This window comes from Dreissena polymorpha, chromosome 3 (assembly GCF_020536995.1).
Source record: "Dreissena polymorpha isolate Duluth1 chromosome 3, UMN_Dpol_1.0, whole genome shotgun sequence".
Taxonomy (NCBI): domain Eukaryota; kingdom Metazoa; phylum Mollusca; class Bivalvia; order Myida; family Dreissenidae; genus Dreissena; species Dreissena polymorpha.
The window spans coordinates 66,315,555-66,337,121 of NC_068357.1; the positions used below are offsets into that span (position 1 = coordinate 66,315,555).

General features: G+C 35.5%; 1 protein-coding gene across 10 annotated transcripts; it reads right to left on the minus strand.

Annotated features, from left to right (window-relative positions):
* Positions 1-1,956: 1,956 nt before the first annotated feature.
* LOC127874548 (tubulin--tyrosine ligase-like) lies at positions 1,957-19,980 on the minus strand. 10 transcript variants are annotated; one of them, XM_052418914.1, is made up of 10 exons: positions 19,911-19,947; positions 18,933-19,115; positions 15,592-15,831; positions 15,166-15,244; positions 13,265-13,497; positions 12,707-12,839; positions 10,890-11,090; positions 8,413-8,506; positions 3,414-3,532; positions 1,957-2,490 (listed from the first exon to the last, which is right to left on the minus strand). In XM_052418914.1, exons 3-10 carry the CDS (start codon positions 15,758-15,760, stop codon positions 2,382-2,384), a joined length of 1,137 nt encoding a protein of 378 aa, XP_052274874.1. In that variant the 5' UTR covers positions 15,761-15,831; positions 18,933-19,115; positions 19,911-19,947; the 3' UTR covers positions 1,957-2,381. The 10 variants fall into 10 exon arrangements, with proteins under 10 accessions (XP_052274874.1, XP_052274877.1, XP_052274876.1 ...); XM_052418917.1 differs by lacking the exons at positions 18,933-19,115; positions 19,911-19,947 and adding an exon at positions 19,963-19,980; XM_052418916.1 differs by lacking the exon at positions 18,933-19,115 and having other exon boundaries at positions 19,911-19,934.
* Between the last annotated feature and the right edge of the window lie 1,587 nt (positions 19,981-21,567).

Genomic DNA, 21,567 nt, shown 5'->3' on the forward strand with positions numbered 1-21,567 from the left:
GTGTAGAACAGGCAATTCTCTAAAGCACCACTGAATTTTTCAATGTCATGCCTAGCTGTTGCTGTGAAACATTTTGTCCGCATGTATTGCAAGGATAACAAATTTAAGACAAATCAGTATTGGTAGTATCATCCTTGACGAAGGCAAACATTTATCTTTTGATTCCAATTTTTATAACCTCTGACTCGAACTATACATTTTTGGCACAGACTGAAACTATCAATATAGTTGTTTGCTTGTTTTACTAGATAATGTTTTGCACAAAATAAAACTCATTGTTGTCAACATGGAAAAACAAATATTGTCAAGTTGACTTTCACGTAATTTTCTTTAATTTATACTTGATTTTCAGTTATATAGACAAAACTCTTTGACAGTGCATGGTGGTCATTATGACTAACTCAAACAAATATACTATATGACTCAGACTCTGAAGATAGAATGATTGTCATGATTGAAATTTCCTAATACAGAGATACCTCCTATATTCTAGGCACAGCTGTTATCAATGTTTAAAGGTTGCGCTATTTAACCCTTTACCACTTAGATACGAATTTTCACACATGTGAAGTCCCTCAGAAGTTTACATTTTATTAAAGACCTTTGTTACTTAATTCAAATTTTAAAGGCTTCATTTCCAGCCCTTCGATACTGATAAGCAGCAAACAGCATAAAACCTGAACAGAATGCGAGTTACTCACAGGCTGTTCTGGTTTTAAGCTATTTGCACATAGCCATTTTCACTTTGCTCCTGAGTGGGTAAGGATTCAACAGTATTTCAGTGCAGCACTATAAGCAGCTATGTAAGGATTCAACAGTATTTCAGTGCAGCACTATAAGCAGCTATGTAAGGATTCAACAGTATTTCAGTGCAGCACTATAAGCAGCTATGTAAGGATTCAACAGTATTTCAGTGCAGCACTATAAGCAGCTATGCAAGGATTCAACAGTATTTCAGTGCAGCACTATAAGCAGCTATGCAAGGATTCAACAGTATTTCAGTGCAGCACTATAAGCAGCTATGCAAGGATTCAACAGTATTTCAGTGCAGCACTATAAGCAGCTATGCAAGGATTCAACAGTATTTCAGTGCAGCACTATAAGCAGCTATGCAAGGATTCAACAGTATTTCAGTGCAGCACTATAAGCAGCTATGCAAGGATTCAACAGTATTTCAGTGCAGCACTATAAGCAGCTATGCAAGGATTCAACAGTATTTCAGTGCAGCACTATAAGCAGCTATGCAAGGATTCAACAGTATTTCAGTGCAGCACTATAAGCAGCTATGCAAGGATTCAACAGTATTTCAGTGCAGCACTATAAGCAGCTATGCAAGGATTCAACAGTATTTCAGTGCAGCACTATAAGCAGCTATGCAAGGATTCAACAGTATTTCAGTGCAGCACTATAAGCAGCTATGCAAGGATTCAACAGTATTTCAGTGCAGCACTATAAGCAGCTATGCAAGGATTCAACAGTATTTCAGTGCAGCACTATAAGCAGCTATGCAAGGATTCAACAGTATTTCAGTGCAGCACTATAAGCAGCTATGCAAGGATTCAACAGTATTTCAGTGCAGCACTATAAGCAGCTATGCAAGGATTCAACAGTATTTCAGTGCAGCACTATAAGCAGCTATGCAAGGATTCAACAGTATTTCAGTGCAGCACTATAAGCAGCTATGCAAGGATTCAACAGTATTTCAGTGCAGCACTATAAGCAGCTATGCAAGGATTCAACAGTATTTCAGTGCAGCACTATAAGCAGCTATGCAAGGATTCAACAGTATTTCAGTGCAGCACTATAAGCAGCTATGCAAGGATTCAACAGTATTCAGTGCAGCACTATAAGCAGCTATGCAAGGATTCAACAGTATTTCAGTGCAGCACTATAAGCAGCTATGCAAGGATTCAACAGTATTCAGTGCAGCACTATAAGCAGCTATGCAAGGATTCAACAGTATTTCAGTGCAGCACTATAAGCAGCTATGCAAGGATTCAACAGTATTTCAGTGCAGCACTATAAGCAGCTATGCAAGGATTCAACAGTATTTCAGTGCAGCACTATAAGCAGCTATGCAAGGATTCAACAGTATTTCAGTGCAGCACTATAAGCAGCTATGCAAGGATTCAACAGTATTTCAGTGCAGCACTATAAGCAGCTATGCAAGGATTCAACAGTATTTCAGTGCAGCACTATAAGCAGCTATGCAAGGATTCAACAGTATTTCAGTGCAGCACTATAAGCAGCTATGCAAGGATTCAACAGTATTTCAGTGAAGCACTATAAGCAGCTATGCAAGGATTCAACAGTATTTCAGTGCAGCACTATAAGCAGCTATGTAAGGATTCAACAGTATTTCAGTGGAGCACTATAAGCAGCTATGCAATCTTTGTAAACCAGGAGTCTCCGTCTCGTGGCTGCGATGGTGGAAACACAGGGTCGATGGCTGTGAGCACTATGCTGCGAACTAAGTGTGGGAGGAGGGCCCTAGAATGACAAATAAATACAAAATGTATTTATAAAAAAATAAAATGCAATTTTCAAAACTAAATAGGCCGCTTTGAGGATGAGATGTAGTAGATGATAAGTGGGAGAGGACGAGAATCAGCAAGGATGAGATTGGGAATGGTGATGGGTGAGAGACAGAGAATGCATGAGGGTGAACATTTAATCAATAAATGTGAGAGAAAGTGCATAAGGGTCAGTGTAATCGAATATGGTAAGTGAGCAAGGGTGAGATTTAATCATTATCAAATGCGAAAAAGCGTTCTGTGGCGTCTCATCTGGATCCAAACTGTTTGCAAAGGTCTTCAAAATCTGGTTCCAGCACTCAAAGGGTTAAAACGTGAGGATACCTAGCATGATTGTGACAGAAGAGCACAAATGATATGAAACAGATCATGTATGCAGGCTTTTGCAAGATAATTAATTATAAGTTTTAAGATGCAATAAATGAATGAGAGTCAAAGGCAGAGTTAATGAGGGTGAAAGTAAGTAAATAAGCATTAAAAAGGCACTAAACCCGACTTTTCTCATATTTTTGTACAGTTGAAAAATGTTATAAATGTCATTTACTGAAATATAAAAAATGTCTTGAATATTCTTCATTTTAAAAGCTACAAAAAAAGATGGATTCAAAATATTTCCCTTCCCCACCGTTCAAATATTCTTCTTCGTCAGGAGTCATTTTATGTGTTTAAATTTAATTATTTCATGTTAGCATTCATTTTTTTAATCTATGACTTTTGTTAACTGTCATTTTGCAAAGCTGTGAAACAGTCCCTAAAATGAGCAAGGATTAGAGGAATCCAATACAGGACACAAAAAAGATACATTCGTGTTTTTCCCACGAGAATGTGGTCATTTGTTTGCTAGAGATTGAGACATAAAGGCTAAGATTGTTTGTTTACTGTGCGCTCGCAGGTGCCCCGTTGATCTCCACCAACCACATCTTCATGTTCTCATCAAGAAGGAAGTCAAAACCAAACAGCTGGAAACACACATACCCCAGTCCATGTGTGTTGATCTTCTGCAAGTGTACAAAGGACAATTAATAAATGAATAATGTTGTTTTTTTATATTTCCGGTTTCCTTATATAGAAGGGGTAAAACAAAAATCATCTTGTGGCAGGTAAACTTTTAATCATGCATCTTTAAAAGGTACACTTTATATCTGGATCTTGTCCTCATCTTTACCAAATTTTACATAATATTATCATCTCCTAAGACCTGGGCTTTGTTTTCAGCACTGAAACAGTTCTGGTTAAAGTATATATTGTATCAAAATTATAACAGAATGTGCAATCTGGGAGATAAACAATATACTAGCAATCTTGCTCATACATGTAAATGATTAAATACTTACTGAATTTGTTGCTTAAAATAAACATGTCAATCACAAGTGTTGCTTCCCTATATGTTGAAATTCACAAACAGAGTAGTAACTGCATGTACTGATATTGGTCAAATATATTAACCCTTTGCATGCTGGGAAATTTGTCGTCTGCTAAAATGTTGTCTGCTAAATTTCTAAAATTAGCATTTTCTTCGATTTTTTTCAAAGAATACTATCAGAATAGCAAACAGTTTGGATCCTGATGAGACGCCACGTTCTGTTGCGTCTCATCTGGATCCAAACTGTTTGCACAGGCCTTCAAAATTCGGTTCCCGCACTGAAAAAGTTAAGTAAACATAACAGTATTTCTTGCTCAGTCATTTTTATTGAGTATTAACTTAAAAGGTGTTGCAGCATTTCTGGTGATTGTTTTTCCAATAATAACAATTAAAAAAAAACACAAAAAAACAAATACTATGTGAAAAATGTGATAACATACACAGGGTCACATTTTATGTGCCATTCATCGCCATGCACTTTCGCATTAAAACTGCTACCTTTTTTTTCTGTCAAAACTTAACATAAAAACTTTAATATAAAAGTTGAAAATGGCAAAACTTCTTAAGTATGTATGCTTTAATTGACTTATTTAAAAAATACATAAAAATTAAAATGAATTAAACTACATAAATATTAAGAAATCATGTATTTTATAATTTTTATACAACCAATAAAACCTTACTATTTCATCCAAATATCTGAGATTTACTTTTATTTCCATAAACTTCTTAAAGGTACCACTGCTGAAGTTCTCATATTTAAACAAGATTGACAAATCTAGGTCATCATACTATTTTTTTTTATGTTTTGTTTTTTATTTTAATACTAACTATAAGTCATATTTTGCAAATGCCACAATAAAACCGACTTTAGTGCAACAGTTCTTTAATTAATTCATGTTTTGATTGAAAAGCATAGCTTTGACAGTATTATAACATGTTAAAAACAAGGAAACCAAAACAAAACAATCAAACTTAAATAACAATAACGTTTACCACTTAAATGCAGACATTTCTAAAAATCTGAAATAGTGTGTCCTACATAATGTAAAATTATTAGAAACAAAAGTTCCCTGCAATGTACTTGAAAACATGTATTTAAACATCTAAACACATGTATCTTCAAAATAACATATTTCAGGTGACATGGTTGAAATATGCTTAAAAATAAATATGGCGCAATACCTCTTAAGGGGTGTTGCTGCAGTTTTGCTGATTTTTTTCCATCAAATAGATTTTGTCAAAAAATTATATTTAAGATATACATACAAATAATATATGAAAAATGACATAAAAACATAGGGTCACTGGCCTTGTTTTGATTTTATTCACCATTATATAACATGTCCTTTTTTAATAAAACTGAAAAATCTCTAATTGCGTAAAAAAAATTAATAACCTTTGAAATTGGCAACATGTAGATATTATTTAAGCTAAGATACATCATATACCATTTAATTGAACCACACACTACCAATAAAATGGAGTACACAAGTTAAATTTTAAGAAATTACTTTTTTAAAATTTTTATGTCACCCAAAAAAACATCATTTTTTAAATATTTCAACCACATAAATGGAATTTTAAAAAATTCTGCCGAATAGAATTCTGCGAAACTGCTCAAATATGTTCATCTACGTATTTTCATCATAAAACACAAATAAAAAAAGGGGTCACCGCACTTTTAACAGAGATTTTTTTATTTAATTATCCCTACCTTCTAGTCCATATAAACGGACTCTCTGAACCTTTGATAATTTTTGCTATGGTGGGGCCTAAGCTGAGAGTTGAATTATTGCAACTACCCTACCGTCTAGACGTCAAATTTCATTAAAAAAAACAGCAATAAGACAAAACCCAAGTACCGGTACATATATTGTCAGAAATATGCATAAACATTAGAAATTGTTTACAATCTTAATTGGGATCACAACAGCTTACCAAAAGACATTAATAAACAAGAGGGCCATGATGGCCCTGAATCGCTCACCTGACTCATTAAGATCAGATGAAAACTATGACCTCTATTGTCTACACAATGTTTTTCTATGATTTGACCTAGTGACCTAGTTCCTGACTCTAGATGACCCAAATACAATCCCAATCCAGATTTCATCAAGATAAACATTCTGACCACAGTTCATAAATATTGGATGAAAACTGTGACCTCTATTGTCAACACAAGGTTTTTCTATTTATTTGACCTAGATTTTTACCCCAGATGACCCAAATACAATCCCACCCAGATTTCATCAAGAATTCTGACCCAATTTCATAAAGGTTGGATGAAAACTGTGATCTCTAATGTCTACACAAGGTTTTTCTATTATTTGACCTAGTGACCTAGTTTTTGACCCCAGATGACCCAAATAAAATCCCAACCCAGATTTCATCAAGATAAACATTCTGACCAAATTTCATAAAGATTGGATGCAAACTGTGACCTCTACTGTCTACACAAACAAATTGTTGACGGACGGACGCACGGACACACGCAGGCACGCACAACGGACGCCGGACATCACACGATCACATAAGCTCACTGTGTCACTTCATGACTGGTGACCTAAAAATATGTGTCGGAGATAAACATGAACAGTTGTGGTTAAAATCCCATAGAAACAAGGGCTGTTTGTAAAACATGCATGCCCCCCTATATGGGCTATAAGTTGTAGTAGCAGCCATTGTGTGAATACGTTTTTTGTCACTGTGAATGGTGGTGGTGGTGGTGGTGTAGTAGTAGTAGTAGTAGTAGTAGTAGTAGTAGTAGTAGTAGTAGTAGTAGTAGTAGTAGTAGTAGTTGTAGTAGTAGTAGTAGTAATAGTAGTTGTAGTAGTAGTAGTAGTAGTAGTAGTAGTAGTAGAAGTAGTAGTAGTAGTAGTAGTAGAAGTAGTAGTAGAAGTAGTAGTAGTAGTAGTAGTAGTAGTAGTAGTGGTAGTAGTAGTAGTAGTAGTAGCAGTAGTGGTAAAAGTAGTAGTAGTAGTGGCAGTAGTAGTAAAAGTATTAATAGTAGACATGGTGGTGGTGGTGGTGGTGGTGGTGGTAGTAGTACTAGTAGTAGTAGTACTAGTAGTAGTAGTAGTAGTAGTAGTAGTAGTAGTAGTAGTAGTAGTAGTAGTAGTAGTAGTAGTAGAAGTAGTAGTAGTAGTAGTAGTAGTAGTAGTGGTAGTAGTAGTAGAAGTAGTAGTAGTAGTAGTAGAAGTAGTAGTAGTAGTAGTAGTAGTAGTAGTAGTAGTAGTTGTAGTAGTAGTAGTAGTAGTAGTAGTAGTAGTAGCAGTAGCAGTAGCAGTAGCAGTAGCAGCATTACAAGACCAATACTTAAGAATGATCAAATGGGAAAAGGTAACATAGCACCAGCAGTAAATATGGGGCTCATTTACAGGTCAGATTTGGAATCTCTGCTGTAAAATGAGATTTTGAATGAATTAAAGGGAGGCAAATCTGTAATAAAAAGAACATGCATAATCCGTAGTTGTTTCCCTTGTTTGAACCATGCTAAATCCTTACAAGTTTGGAAAGAATTGGATGAAAAATTTGGACTTTATTGCATAAACACCATTTTCTCAATTCAAGGGGAGGTAATTCTGTACTTCATGGACCAATAATGCTCATTTTTTGTAGGGTTTGTGTCCTTATTGATATAAAGACACTGTGCAAATTTGGAAAGGATCGGACAAAAAATGTGGAAGATTTTTGAAAGTTTTCACAAAATAGGCAAAAACGAATAAACATGCAAAGTTCAACGAGCTCCTGCCGCCATGTTTTTTGACGAATCAAATTTCTTTGAACAACTTTTTCAGGGGAGCCCTCAAAGGTCATCCCTGTGAAATTTTTTGAAAATCTGATGAGCGGTTTCTGACAAGAAGATTTTTTAAGGTTTTTACCATATATGGTCATGGCGGCCATCTTGGTTATGTGATCAAATTTTTTTTAACAATTCTTTTGTCCCATGACCTAGGGATGCTCCACATGAAATTTAGTTGAAATTGGCTCAATGGTTTAGTAGAAGAAGATGTTTACAAATTTGTATACGGACGGACGGACGGACGCCGGACGCTGAGTGATCACAATAGCTCACCTCGAGCTATCGCTCAGGTGAGCTAAAAACAATATTTAATCACAAACATAATACCATACCGTATCAAACTCGACCTTAATCATTAATAACTTACATGTTCACAGATTTCGGCATGTTTTGAAGTTTGTGTTTAAATGCTTTAAATTGATAAATGTAAACAACAGGACTAAAGAGCTCCAGTATAAAACAAGTATGAAATTAAAGAAAGAAAAAAAAGTATTAAAAAAAGTTAACCCCGTCTGGAATCGAACCACTGACAATTGTATTATGAACCAACTCGGTCATTTCTGATGATACTGATAACAAAAATATTGAGTTGTGATAATAGCATCATCGGTGTTGCTATAAATATATCCTCGGTTAAATAAACTGCCGCAACACCCCTTAATGCATCTTCAGTCTTATGATGTAATGATTTTTTCCAAAGAAATACTTACTTCTTTCACAATATGAAAGCATTTCTTCATGATGTCTTTAATTTGAGGCAAGACACAAGATTCAATTGAAGTTCCATGTCTGTCCATCAAATATCTGGAAAGTTTGAATTTAATTTTTTTTCCTGGACTTTATGAAACACAAAGGAGGATATTGCCAATTGAATGCATATTGATCTTTGTTTACTTGTATCAAGTTAAAGTGATATTATGGGCATCTAACAATTTATAGGTGTCTATCGCAACCGTTGTTTATTTTTAGTGTTTTCACTTCATATACACTTATATTTGTTAATGCAGCATCAACATACTAAAACAATATCCTGCAAAGAGAAAAATAATGCATTTGAATATCAACTGTACTTTCGTTTGACAACTGATCATGAATGTACGATGTGAACCTAAATTTAGTTTTAGTGCAGATTCGTTCATATGACACAAAGACACAATTTTGTTTTACAGATCATTTCGGCTTAGAGGACTGGGTGAGTCATGTAAAATCTCGAATATAAAATATATTTTTACAAACAACTGGTAGCAAGATGAGTTGCAGATAATTGGTTAGTAACCACATTTTAACGAACTCTTTTGTCCTGTTAATTCTTTTCAGCTCAATCCAACAGTGAACAAGAGCACCGCCTTGCGGGTGCAGACCACTCATCTATTTTCTTTTAAAAGGTGAAGGGACTCTCAATTTAAATAACAAAGGAGGGAGGGGTGGAGTGAAGAGGGGTGTATAGTGTGGGGGTGTGGACATTTATTACATTATCTTTGGGGGGGGGGAGGGGTTCTTGGGTGCGATGGTTGGACGGTATTTCAAAAATAAAATAATAAAAATAAATATTTGTGTTTTTTAAGCGTTTCAAAAAAAAAAATTTAGGGGGGGGGGATGGGGTTGGGGGGGGGGGGGGGGTGGGTATAGTGTGAGGGTGTGGTGGTCATTTGTGAGATGATCTTAAAAAAAAAAAAAAAAAAAAATTAGGGGGGGAGATTCGGGGGGGAGGGCACGGGGGATGGTTTGGGTGGAGTCTATTGTGGTATGTCAGGTAAGAGTAGTTTTGTTAAAGTATCAATCAAATCTAATCATAAATAAAGAAGTTTTTTACCTTCAGAGTCAAGGTCATTCAAAGGTCAAGGTAAAATTCAACTTGCCAGGTACAGTAACCTCATGATAGCAAGAAAGTATTTGAAGTTTGAAAGCAAAAGCCTTGATACTTTAGAAGTAAAGTGGATCAAAACACAAAATGTAACCATATATTCAAAGTTATTAAGTCAAAAAAGGGCCATAATTCCGTAAAAATGACAACCAGATTTATGCAACTTGTCCTTTTACTGTACCCTTATGATAGTTTGCGAGTGTTCCAAGTATGAAAGCAATATCTATGATACTTTAGGGGTAAAGTGGACCAAAACACAAAACTTAACCAAATTTTCAATTTTCTAAGTATAAAGGGCCCATAATTCCGTCCAAATGCCAGTCAGAGTTACATAACTTTCGTTGCACAGTCCCCTTATGATAGTTAGTAAGTGGTGCAAGTATGAAAGCAATAGCTTTGATACTTAAGGAATAAAATGGACCTAAACACAAAACTTAACCAAAATTTTCAATTTTCTAAGTATAAAAAGGGCACATAATTCTGTCAAAATGCATGCCAGAGTTATCTAACTTTGCCTGCCCAGTCCCCTCATGATAGTAAGTAAGTGTACCAAGTTTGAATGCAATAGCATTGATACTTTCTGAGAAAAGTGGACCTAAACGCAAAACTTAACGGGACGCCGACACCAACACCGACGCCAAGGTGATGACAATAGCTCATAATTTTTTTTCAAAAAACATGATGAGCTAAAAATGCCCATAATATCACTTTAAATGATCATGCACCTGTATTTTTCCAATGAAAATTCTTTTTTTTAAAGTTATTTTATATAAAAAAGTTAAAATCTATATAAAGTTAAAATCTTACAAAACACATTTTATTTAACAAATTTTACAAAATCAACATACTTTAAAGATAGAATTGCTTAATTAGCTTATAAAACATGATGTCAACCATACTCAATAACAATATAAAATAAATTTATAACATGACCTACGCTCCAGGAGTGAAATAACGTAATGCTCAATTATGTTTATTACACGGGTGTTATTACACTAGTCATATAACTGTGAAATGACGTCATTTTTGTGACAAAATTACGTCATTATTCCAGAAAATTTCTTCAGTTTTACAATCTGAATAAACGGTGAAAAGAGCATAAAATAAAAAGAAAATGTGTTGGTCATGTTATAAATAGAATCTTAGATTTGTAGTCATTTTGTATTGAATTTATTAAACTCGTCATCTAATTAAAGTTAAGCCTCGTTTTTATCTTCATTTAGATGACTCGTTTAATAAATTCAATACAAAACAACCACTCATGCAAGATCCTATATGTACATATACCAGTAACTGTTTAATTATCATCAAAAAGATGCTGACCTATTGAACTCATCAAAAAACATCTCATTGCCGACCTCGTACTGCCCAAAGTTTGCGGACTGTTCCTTCTGCAGACAGTGATTGGTCAGGTGGCTGGTGACCTTGGAAAGGTCATTAGGGTCATAGGACTCGGAGCATGTGCGAAGCACGCCTTCTCGGAACAAGTAAACGTTGTACCAGGCATCCAATAGAACCCAACATCTGTCAGCGTGAAATGCATAAAAAGCTTGCAGTCATGGTTTGACTCTAAATAGAGATAGATTGCAAAAGGTCTGATGGCTTGCCCACAAAGTACATGTTAGTCGTAACTCTTTGGAGACAGAGAAAAGGAAGTGCTTAGCAGAATAATTGAGTATATCAACAAATTAATTTATATATATAATACAAATAAATTATTCCTTACACTATTTAAGGCTCTCATTTCTTTAATTATACAGAGTTTTTACATTTGTACAGCGCCGTTTACAGAAGAACCTCTCAATTACTGCTCCGTCAGTTGTCAAGTGGGCTAAGCATTATAGTTTTTTTCTGCAAAATTGTAACATTAACAAGGGCTGTTTGTAAAACATGCATTCCCCCCATATGGGCTGTCAGTTGTAGTGGAAGCCATTGTGTGAATACGTTTTTTGTCAATGTGACCTTGACCTTTGACCTAGTGACCTGAAAATCAATAGGGGTCAGATTCTGCTGTCATAATAAATTGATTCAATTTAGCTGGATGGGACAGTCCACTAGGCATAAATGGGTTAAAGTTTTAGGAAAGAAAAATACAATAATATTTGACTTTTGACCTTGAAGGATGACCTTGACCTTGACTTTTCACCACTCAAAATGTGCAGCTCAGTGAGATACACATGCATGCCAAATATGAAGTTGCTATCTTCAATATTGCAAAAGTTATCAAACTTTAACCTAGGTTAAATTTTTTGGACACACACATACAATGAATGAAATATGGGCTGTCAGTTGTAGTGGCAGCCATTGTGTGAATACGTTTTTTGTCACTGTGACCTTGACCTTTGACCTAGTGACCTGAAAATCAATAGGGGTCATCTGCCAGTCGGGATCAATTTACCTATGAAGTTTCATGATCCTAGGCCTAATTATTCTTGAGTTATCATCAGGAAACCATTTTACTGTTTTGATTCACTGTGACCTTGACCTTTGACCTAGTGACCTGAAAATTAATAGGGGTCATCTGCCAGTCATGATCAATGTACCTATGAAGTTTAATGATCCTAGGCGTAAGCATTCTTGAGTTATCATCCGGAAACCATTTTACTATTTCGAGTCACTGTGACCTTGACCTTTGACCTAGTGACCTGAAAATCGATAGGGGTCATCTGCCAGTCATGATCAATGTACCTATGAAGTTTCATGATCCTAGGCATAAGCACTCTTGAGTTATCATCCGGAAACCATTTGACTGTTTCGAGTCACTAGCTGTGACCTTGACCTTTGTTCTAGTGACCTGAAAATCAATAGGGGTCATCTGCCAGTCATGATCAATGTTCCTATGAAGTTTTATGATCCTAGGCGTAAGCATTCTTGAGTTATCATCCGGAAACCATTTTACTTTTCGAGTCACTGTGACCTTGACCTTTGACCTAGTGACCTGAAAATCAATAGGGGTCATCTGCCAGTCATGATCAATGTACCTATGAAGTTTCATGATCCTAGGCCTAAGCGTTCTTGAGTTATCATCCAGAAACCATCTGGTGGACGGACCGACGGACTGACCGACCGACATGTGCAAAACACTATACCCCCTCTTCTTCAAAGGGGGGGATAATAAATCCCATCAAAAATAATATCACCTTATATCAAATTTCCTGGTACCCCCAAGTAACAGTGGATGCCTGATATAACGCTGGATGACAAAGGCTCTATCGTGACTATCTACATATTGCAGGAGCTCCTCTACATTGTCTGATATCTTGATTCCATCACCTGCAATATAATCTTATCATTTGGACAATCGAATTAGCGTTATTTAGAATTTATAGTATTATTTGAATTTTAGAATATAATCATTTACAAGTTTAGAAGGTTCCATACTAGAAATAAAGTTGCTTGTTCAAGGCCCAATTAGTCTACATTTATTTCAAAAGGTTCAGCCAAAAGCCTAGTTGTTCGTGTTTATAGTGTACCTACAGCTGAAAGCATGACTTAACCAGATCGTTTTAAGTTATTCTTTAAAAAACATCTCAGAGTTGATCTGTTTTATAGCCCTGTTCTGAGCACTATGTTTTGTCATCACAAAAGAATAACTAGATTACATGAAGGAGTTAAAATAAAAGTCATATCAAAATGATAAATGCCTACATTTTTTTCAATCCAGATAAAAAATAAATTTAGTGCATTAATCGCATAACCTTTAGCCCCCGAGGTAATTTTTGCAATCCATGCAACGCTGGAGCCTTCCTCTGTGACTAGACTTGCATTTGCCGCAATCAACTCTGCACGATCATCTGGTTTCTCTTTCACTAGCGACTGGTTTGAATTGCGCAGATTTGTTTTTATGATGTTCTTTGGAAATATTCGGAATGACCGGGGCAGCCACTTGGGGTAACTGTACTTGACTATACTGCAATACTCCTTGAAGACTCTACCAATAAAAGAAACAGCTACATGTACTCATATCTTACTAGGTCCATGGTGAAAGTAAGAACAAACTATTAAGCTAATGCGTTAAACTAATGAAATAATACTTCTGCTGCTGATCTCTGATATTTTGCTAGCAATCCATGTTTTATAATAAAATATTGTTTTCTAAACCCTGACCAAAATGTTGAATACATGTACTTCTCATTCAGGTAATGCCAACAAGTAAGCTGCAAACACTCTTAATTGCAGATAAACAGAATTTTATTTTATCATTTTTCTTGAGAAACGATTTCAAGTACTTAAATCAGTATTGAAATGTTTGTTTCTTCATTCAATTGAATATTCAACTATTCTCAAGATAGTCATTATCTACTTTTTTAACATTTTGCACTAAGAGACAGTCTGTATTTCTTATTAATGTCTGCAGTAAAATTAACCAATTTTGCTTTAAAATCAATTGATAATAAACAAAATTAAACAATTACATGATCCATTGAATTTTCATTGAACTTGTAATTAAAAAGTAAAACAAGAGCACCGCATAGCGGGTGCCAACACTCCGCTGTGGGTGCAGTTTTGAATAAATGAAAGCTTGTCAGAAGAAAAGGAAGAAAGGTAAGTGGCCTTGACCTTTGACCTAGTGACACAACAAGAAATGTGTTTGTCAGAAACACAATGTCCCCTTCTGCGCCGCTTTGAAGCTATATATTTGACCTTTGACCTTGAAGGATGACCTTGACCTTTCACCACTCAAAATGTGCAGCTCCATGAGATACACATGAATGCCAAATATCAAGTTGCTATCTTCAATATTGCAAAAGTTATGGCAAATGTTAAAGTTTGACGCAAACACACAAACAAACCAACAGACAGGGCAAAAACAATATGTCCCCCACTATAGTGGGGGGGGACATAAAAATGGGTGTGACGTGTAGAACTGATCAAGGTGCATCTACATATGAAGTTTCAAAATTGTAGGTGGAAGCACTTTGATATTAGGGAATATGTTAAAGTTTTTTATTAGAGGTCATAGTGACCTTGACCTTTGACCTGGTGACCCAAAAATGGGTGTGGCATGTAGAACTCATCAAGGTGCATCTACATATGAAGTTTCAAATTTGCAGGTGGAGGTACTTTGATTTTAGAGCCTATGTTAACATTTTATATTAGAGGTCACAGTGACCTTGACCTTTGTACTAGTGATCCAAAAATGGGTGTGACGTGTAGAACTCAACAAGGTGCAGCTACATATGAAGTTTCAAAGTTGTAGGTGGAAGCACTTTGATTTTAGAGCCAATGTTACGGTTTTAGCACGACGCGGACGGCAGATGCCAGACGACAAGGTGGCTATGACAATACATCGGATTTTCTCAGAAAAAAGCTGAGCTAAAAATTACCAACTAATACACACTTTACTGCAGATGATATTTGTGCATTACTGGCAACTCTTTAAATGGTAAAACGAATATCCAAGTCTGACAAAATATTGAATACTGAGTGTGAAACTTTCTAAAAATAAGAAATTATTGTGTGTTTTTTACAAATGACTTAATTTTCATATGTTCAAAACACAATTCATTTATTAAAATGACCAATATTCAATCAAATATTCTAAATATTTTGTCATCCCTTATTTTCTTACAAATTAAGAGTATGGAATTTTACTCACTTGACTAGCGCAGTTTTCCTGCACAGTATATCGGAGCCTCTGTAATAATTCACTAGATTTACTCGCCCAGGATCATGACCTTTTGAAAGAGGAAAAACAGTGAAGTTTTGGATTGTTTAGTTCACACTACCATTATGTATATTATGACCTGTACAAAATTACACTCTTAAACATTTTGTGTAGTTTTATCTAGAGACATTATGTCAGTTAAAAGATTGATCATGTTATAACTATTTAGCTTAGAATGGAACCACAAAAGTTGAGGCTATCATCTTTAACCGTCATGATAATTATGAGATTGGGAAACTATGCTACTAAATTAACTTAATATGTTTAATGTATATTTTATCATAAACCAATAGTTTTGCAAAACAAGAACAGAAACTCCATCAATGCCAATATAAATTTTCATTACAAAACAGTTACCTAATCTTCCAAATGGTAGTTTGTTTCTCTCTCCAAACATAAGGTGAAATGACGAAGAGTTTGGTGGAAGTCTTTTCCAGTCATGACCTCTCTCTTGGAGCAAATACTCTGCAGTCGCTTTATACACAGAACTTCCACTGTCTCTGCTAACAAATCCATATTGATCCATCTGGCTGGCACTAGTATGAAGTTAGAGCACTTAATTGACCTTCAAACTCTGTGCCTGATATCACAAAACAACTGAAAAGACAAATATTGTCATCATGCCTTACTTGTTTAAGTTTTTTCAAAATATCACAGTTTAAAATCATGATAACTGCTTTATGCTCTAGTCGCCAATACGTAACTTTGTTTTCATTCCCATGTGAAATAACATTCAATTTTATTGAATTTCACATACCGGTAAACATGGTAGTTGTAAGGCTTAGATTGCCAATTTTGAGGTATATTTCAATGGACAATATTTTTTATGATTCTTAGTCCATATGTAACTAAAATTTGTGTTTGTCTGAAAAAAACAACAACAACACAAGTTTGTAAAGGTATAGCAGAGCACAGACAACTTAAATGGAAATGAGCATCTATTGAGAGAATGTATTGAAGCATTTGAACCTGAAAATATGTGAAAACTGAGACTCTATATATGGATTAATGTGTTGAAGCATTTGTTCCTGCAAATGTGGGAAACAAATAAAGAACTTATGGGAGAATTTAAATTATAACAAATTACATACTTTTTTCTTTAAATTACAGTGTGAACAAGTTTTTTTGTTTTTTTTTCAATTAAAGGGGCCATAAGTCAAGTTTTGTCAAAGTCCTTCTAAAATGGCAGTGGGCAACATTACATGCTGCTTAACGTTTAACGCAACAAGCGATTTAGTTAAGCAAAATAAAAGTAAAAAATGTATTTTTTGGTGCATATAAAGGGTATGTCAAAAATATCTTAATCAAATACACAGAAGTGAATGTTTGCATGCTGGTTGTTTTTCTGCAAAGGTTTCATATCTCTATAACCAGTTCTTGTTGAGTTATGCGCAACAAAAAGAAGTGGGTCAGACAAAAGAAAAGGCGGACATAAAAGGGCATATTCACTGCCTCCTCAATGAAGTGGTTGAAAAATTAGCATGAAATTCATTGACAGTCTATATTACATTATACTACCCAAATTAAGAGACAACAAAATTTACCTAACTGCTAGTTATGGCAGCCAGAAAAACTAATTGCATAAGTTTTCACATGCTTAGTGTGTCATAATTGAATGATAACATTCTTATGCCATGCAAAACAATCTTGTAGCTGAAGTTGTGTACTATTTCGCCCTTGTAATTGATATGCTTGTAATTTTTTTCTTGTTATTATTCTTTTGTTTAATCGAATTAAATTCCTATATTGAACTAGCGAATTTGTTGAATTGATATCCCCTGCCAAAAAGTTGTGTTTATGCATTGGTGCAAATCCCTTGATAAACCATATAATCATAAAAAGTAATTATTTGCAGGGTAATTGTTTATATGAATTGAAATTCTCCTCATTGATAAATATACATCCATGAAGTTTTAAGATAAAATCTTGTAGCATATCTGACATAAAGTCTTGAAAAAAACATCATACAAAAACAACAAAGTGCATTAACTCTTAGTTATGAAAGTGAATGGTTATGGTTCTTAAGCATGTCACTTCTCATCAATATCAATATGCCCAGGAAGTTTTATGCTGAAGTCTTGCATATTATCTGAGATATAGCCCTGAAAAGTTCATCAAATAAATAACCAAAGGGCAATTCATCTTATTTAAGAAAGTGTAGGGGTTATCCCAGCAGACACACAATGTTGAAACAACGTTGAATGTTAGTCGTGACGTCGATAAACCTTATTTCAACCAATATACAACTACATGAATGTCTGCATTCTGCTTGGTTGATACTCGACATTGTATCAACGTTGAAATTTGGTTGAAATTTGGTTTAGGTCGAAATTATTTTTTCAACTGATAGATTAATAAATTCATATTTTCAAACACTTTAATTGTGTATATAGTGATATTAAGCAGTCTGTCAACATTGAATATACATAGCATGTTAATTACCATTTAAATGTTGTGCAAATGCATCTGATCAAATTTGACAATTTATGCTATGCTATGCAATGTTATGTTATGGTTTGGTATGGTATGAGTGTTATGTTGTGTTGATTGCTTATTGATTTTCATCCTTTTTTTGGCTGGAGTGTCGCGAACTGCGATTAATAATACCTTGGGTGTGGATGGATCTGATAGTGTTCAACAGAGATATATATATATAGAGAGAGGGAGGGAGGGAGGGAGGGAGAGGGAGGGAGGGAGGGAGGGAGGGAGGGAGGGAGGGAGGGAGGGAGGGAGGGAGGGAGGGAGGGAGAGGGAGTTTGTTTGTTTAAGATTAAATGTGCTCAGTTGCAAGAGAGATTACATTTTCGGCTGTGCTTATCAACTTTTTATGTTGTGAATGTTGACAAGTGTGGGTTTGTTTGGCGAGAGTGGACAAATTTGTAGCTTAATAACGTGTCTGGAAAGAGTTTAGTTAGTTAGAATTAAGGCTTTAAATTAGTAACATCGAAATATCTTTCATTGTGGATTATAGTTGTATTAAGATCAGCAATTAGTGGACAATAGTTGCTTTTTGACCAGCAATATTGAAAATAACTAAATATTTAATGTAAAAGTAAAAACTGCTTATTTTGAATATTATGAAACTAGTGTTAAAATAAAAATAAAATACAATCTCAAATATTAATATAGTGTTGTGTTATTAATGAACTCAATGTAGTGATTAAATTGTATACAGTCCTAACAGTTATTCTAATAGAACAATTGCAAAACCTCGCTACATTGAATGGAAATTAATGAAAATTCAACCAAATATTGACGTTAAGTCAATGTTGAATCAACGTTATTTTCAACGTTGATTCAACTTTCAAAATCAAATATAAATCCAACCAATGTTCAACGTTGAATCTTACAAGTTGTGCATGGCATTTCTCCACATTGATGTCTAGTCTATACACATATACAGTTTCATGTTTATATCTTATATAGTTTCTGAGACGGACAGAGTGACGGACGGAAAACGCCAATGCTTTATCCCTCCGCCGGCTTTGGCAGAGGACAATACTTAAGAAGACTGCAACAGTGCAAATGGTAGCCTCTAAACCTATAAGTTCGTGCACCTTAAATTTCAATGGCATATCTTTCATGAAAGATCATTAGACAATAAATAAACGTGATATATACTTTATGATGTATCTTTTGTTTAACAAATAACGAGTGAAGTATGTTGGTTGACAGATAATAATAATGGAATTACGTACCTTTAAACATTCGTGTATATGGTAGTCTGCGTCACACAGAATTACCCTATAAGATCGTGCATCGATTTTGATGACGTCACAGCGAGGCCCTGGGATGTGTTTATAATAGCCGATATATGTTTTTGTGAATATGTGTTTATTTGTATTAAATATTTGTTGTTTTAGATGAATTTCGTGAATAAACTGTAATGAAAATAATGGTTTAAACAAAACTGGTCTTCATAAAAACGAAAGATGGACAGTGATAACTGTTTTCAGAGGTCTAGATAAAGTGTATTTACTAATGGAAAAAAGCTAAATAAAATTCTATTCACAATGGGGGCATAAAAGGCTGTCACCCCTTCTAATGAAAGTTGTTTTGTGACAAAATCCCAAATTGACGCAGTGAGAACCTTTATCGCAATAGGCCGGACACGATCTTAACGTATGGTCTCATGTCAACATTTGGGGGAAAAATTTTCCGCATATACAGCATACTTTAATCGTATTGTAATGCAAAGTACAGAGTCCAAAATACAAATTCTAGACGGGCCTCCAAGGGAAACTACTCTTACAACATTTTACGATCAAAACATTGATAAACATTGCCGTCTGGTGAAGGAAATGTGCAGATTTTAAACATTGTTTAGGCTATTTCTTTGGAACGAGGTCAGAAAAACAGACAATTTATATCATATTTATTGTTTTTTCTCACGATTGTTGTCATATCGGCTGTGGAAATTCTCGCGTTACAAAAGTGAACAGTTTTCGGGTACGTGCGCTCGAATGTTGCTTAGAAGTTTACGTCATAAAAAAGTACATGATCTTATAGGGCTGCACGAAGTTATAGGAATAGAGGATAATTTTGATTAACGATGGTAAGAATGTGATGAATTATTTATTTCGACTGTTAAACAGGATGAATGTGGTAAAGAAACGCGTGTTTGTTTTAAGTATTGATCATAGTATCATCCCCTCGTGCATCATAGAAATGACAACATTGTGACAAGTCGTATTATCTGAATTTGTGACTGCAAGCTTCATTGTTTACATCTGTAATCCATATTGACAACAATACCATAATTTGGACGTAACCGCACATTTCATTGGTTCAATTGTGCTACGGCGTTTTCGATTGGTTCCATATTGTCAGTATAATACGCGGCTCAGCCTAGACGGTCAGCTGCTGGAGCGTGCGCGTCGCGACCGAGGCGAGAGTCGCCCGCAGAAGATTTTCTCACCTGTACATATTTCCTTATAGAGGGGAACTTCTGTGGGTGGCTCTGCTAATCCAGCAGAGTCCGTCACCCTCGAGCCGGAAGTCTTCCACACTGCTGGGATTGCTGTCTTCTCCAAGATGCAGCGGACTTGTCACCCGCTGTTTATCGTCGAGAGTTCGCCGGCCCGGACCTGCCAGAGGTCCCGTCTGAAGAGGGCCGGGGACGGCGGGACAGCAAGACCACCAGTGTGGGGGACATACGGGACGGACCTGGGTCTGTGCTTTGCGCGGGGGGAACCCAAGAACATCGAGGGGGTGGCTTTAAAGAGGGACCCCGGGGCGGCGGTACCTAGTGCGCTCAACGCACTAGGGAAACCGTCTCGGGGATGAAGACGACGGCTGATGACAACAAGTGGGCCATAAAGGCGGAGCTGTGTACTGCAGCGGTGCTGCGTTCAGACATGAATTTGTCTTTTGAGATTGTCTAACTACCAGTGCACATTAAGGTCTCATTGGCCACCGTGCACTGGTCTATTTGGATCTAAATTATTTCTTTGGCGAATACCCGGGAAGCCGGGGTAAATTTGACCTACTTTGGCTCTAAATTAATCTTTCTCCCCTGAAAGGTCACAGGGGCAGGTCGGGCTACCATAACCTCGTGAAGAGGCCAGTAGGACCTGTAAATAAACTCTGAAATACACAGATGGCTGAGGGAACGATCCGACTCTGACCAGGCGAACATTAAAAATTGCTTACATGCAATATGAAACAGCACATTGCTCTCCTACAGCCTAAGCAATGGATATTTAAAATCTTGATAAATGTCTTACTTTGATCACTTACGTAAGTTTTGTGATATATAATAGCCAAACCAATAGCTGTTACTGCAGCTGTATTAACTATAGAGTGAATGTCACCCTTCTGGGAAAAGTGTATTTAATGTGCATTCAACCTAGCTGCATCAGTACAATGTTGTACTATTTCTGCATCTTTTACAATAAAGGTATTAATACACTTGACCTATTGACTATACTTTCAATGCACTGAAGTGTATTATTTTATAATAAAAGGTATTATTCGAAAATGGAAATATACTTGTAATGAACTTAACTGTAATAATGCAGGGAAAAATACTCTCTTTTTTGTTGAAAGTGAATCTGGTCTGTATATTCAAGTGAATTAAATGCATATTAAACGTGTATTAAACAAAGAAAAATTTTGTTGTTATTGGCTGCATTTAAAGGGATCTTTTCACGCTTTGGTAAATTGACAAAATTAAAAAAAGTTGTTTCAGATTCGCAAATTTTCGTTTAAGTTATGATATTTGTGAGGAAACAGTAATACTGAACATTTACCATGGTCTAATAGAGCCATTATATGCATCTTTTGACGATTTTAAAACCTAAAAATTATAAAGCGTTGCAAAGCGAAACGTTT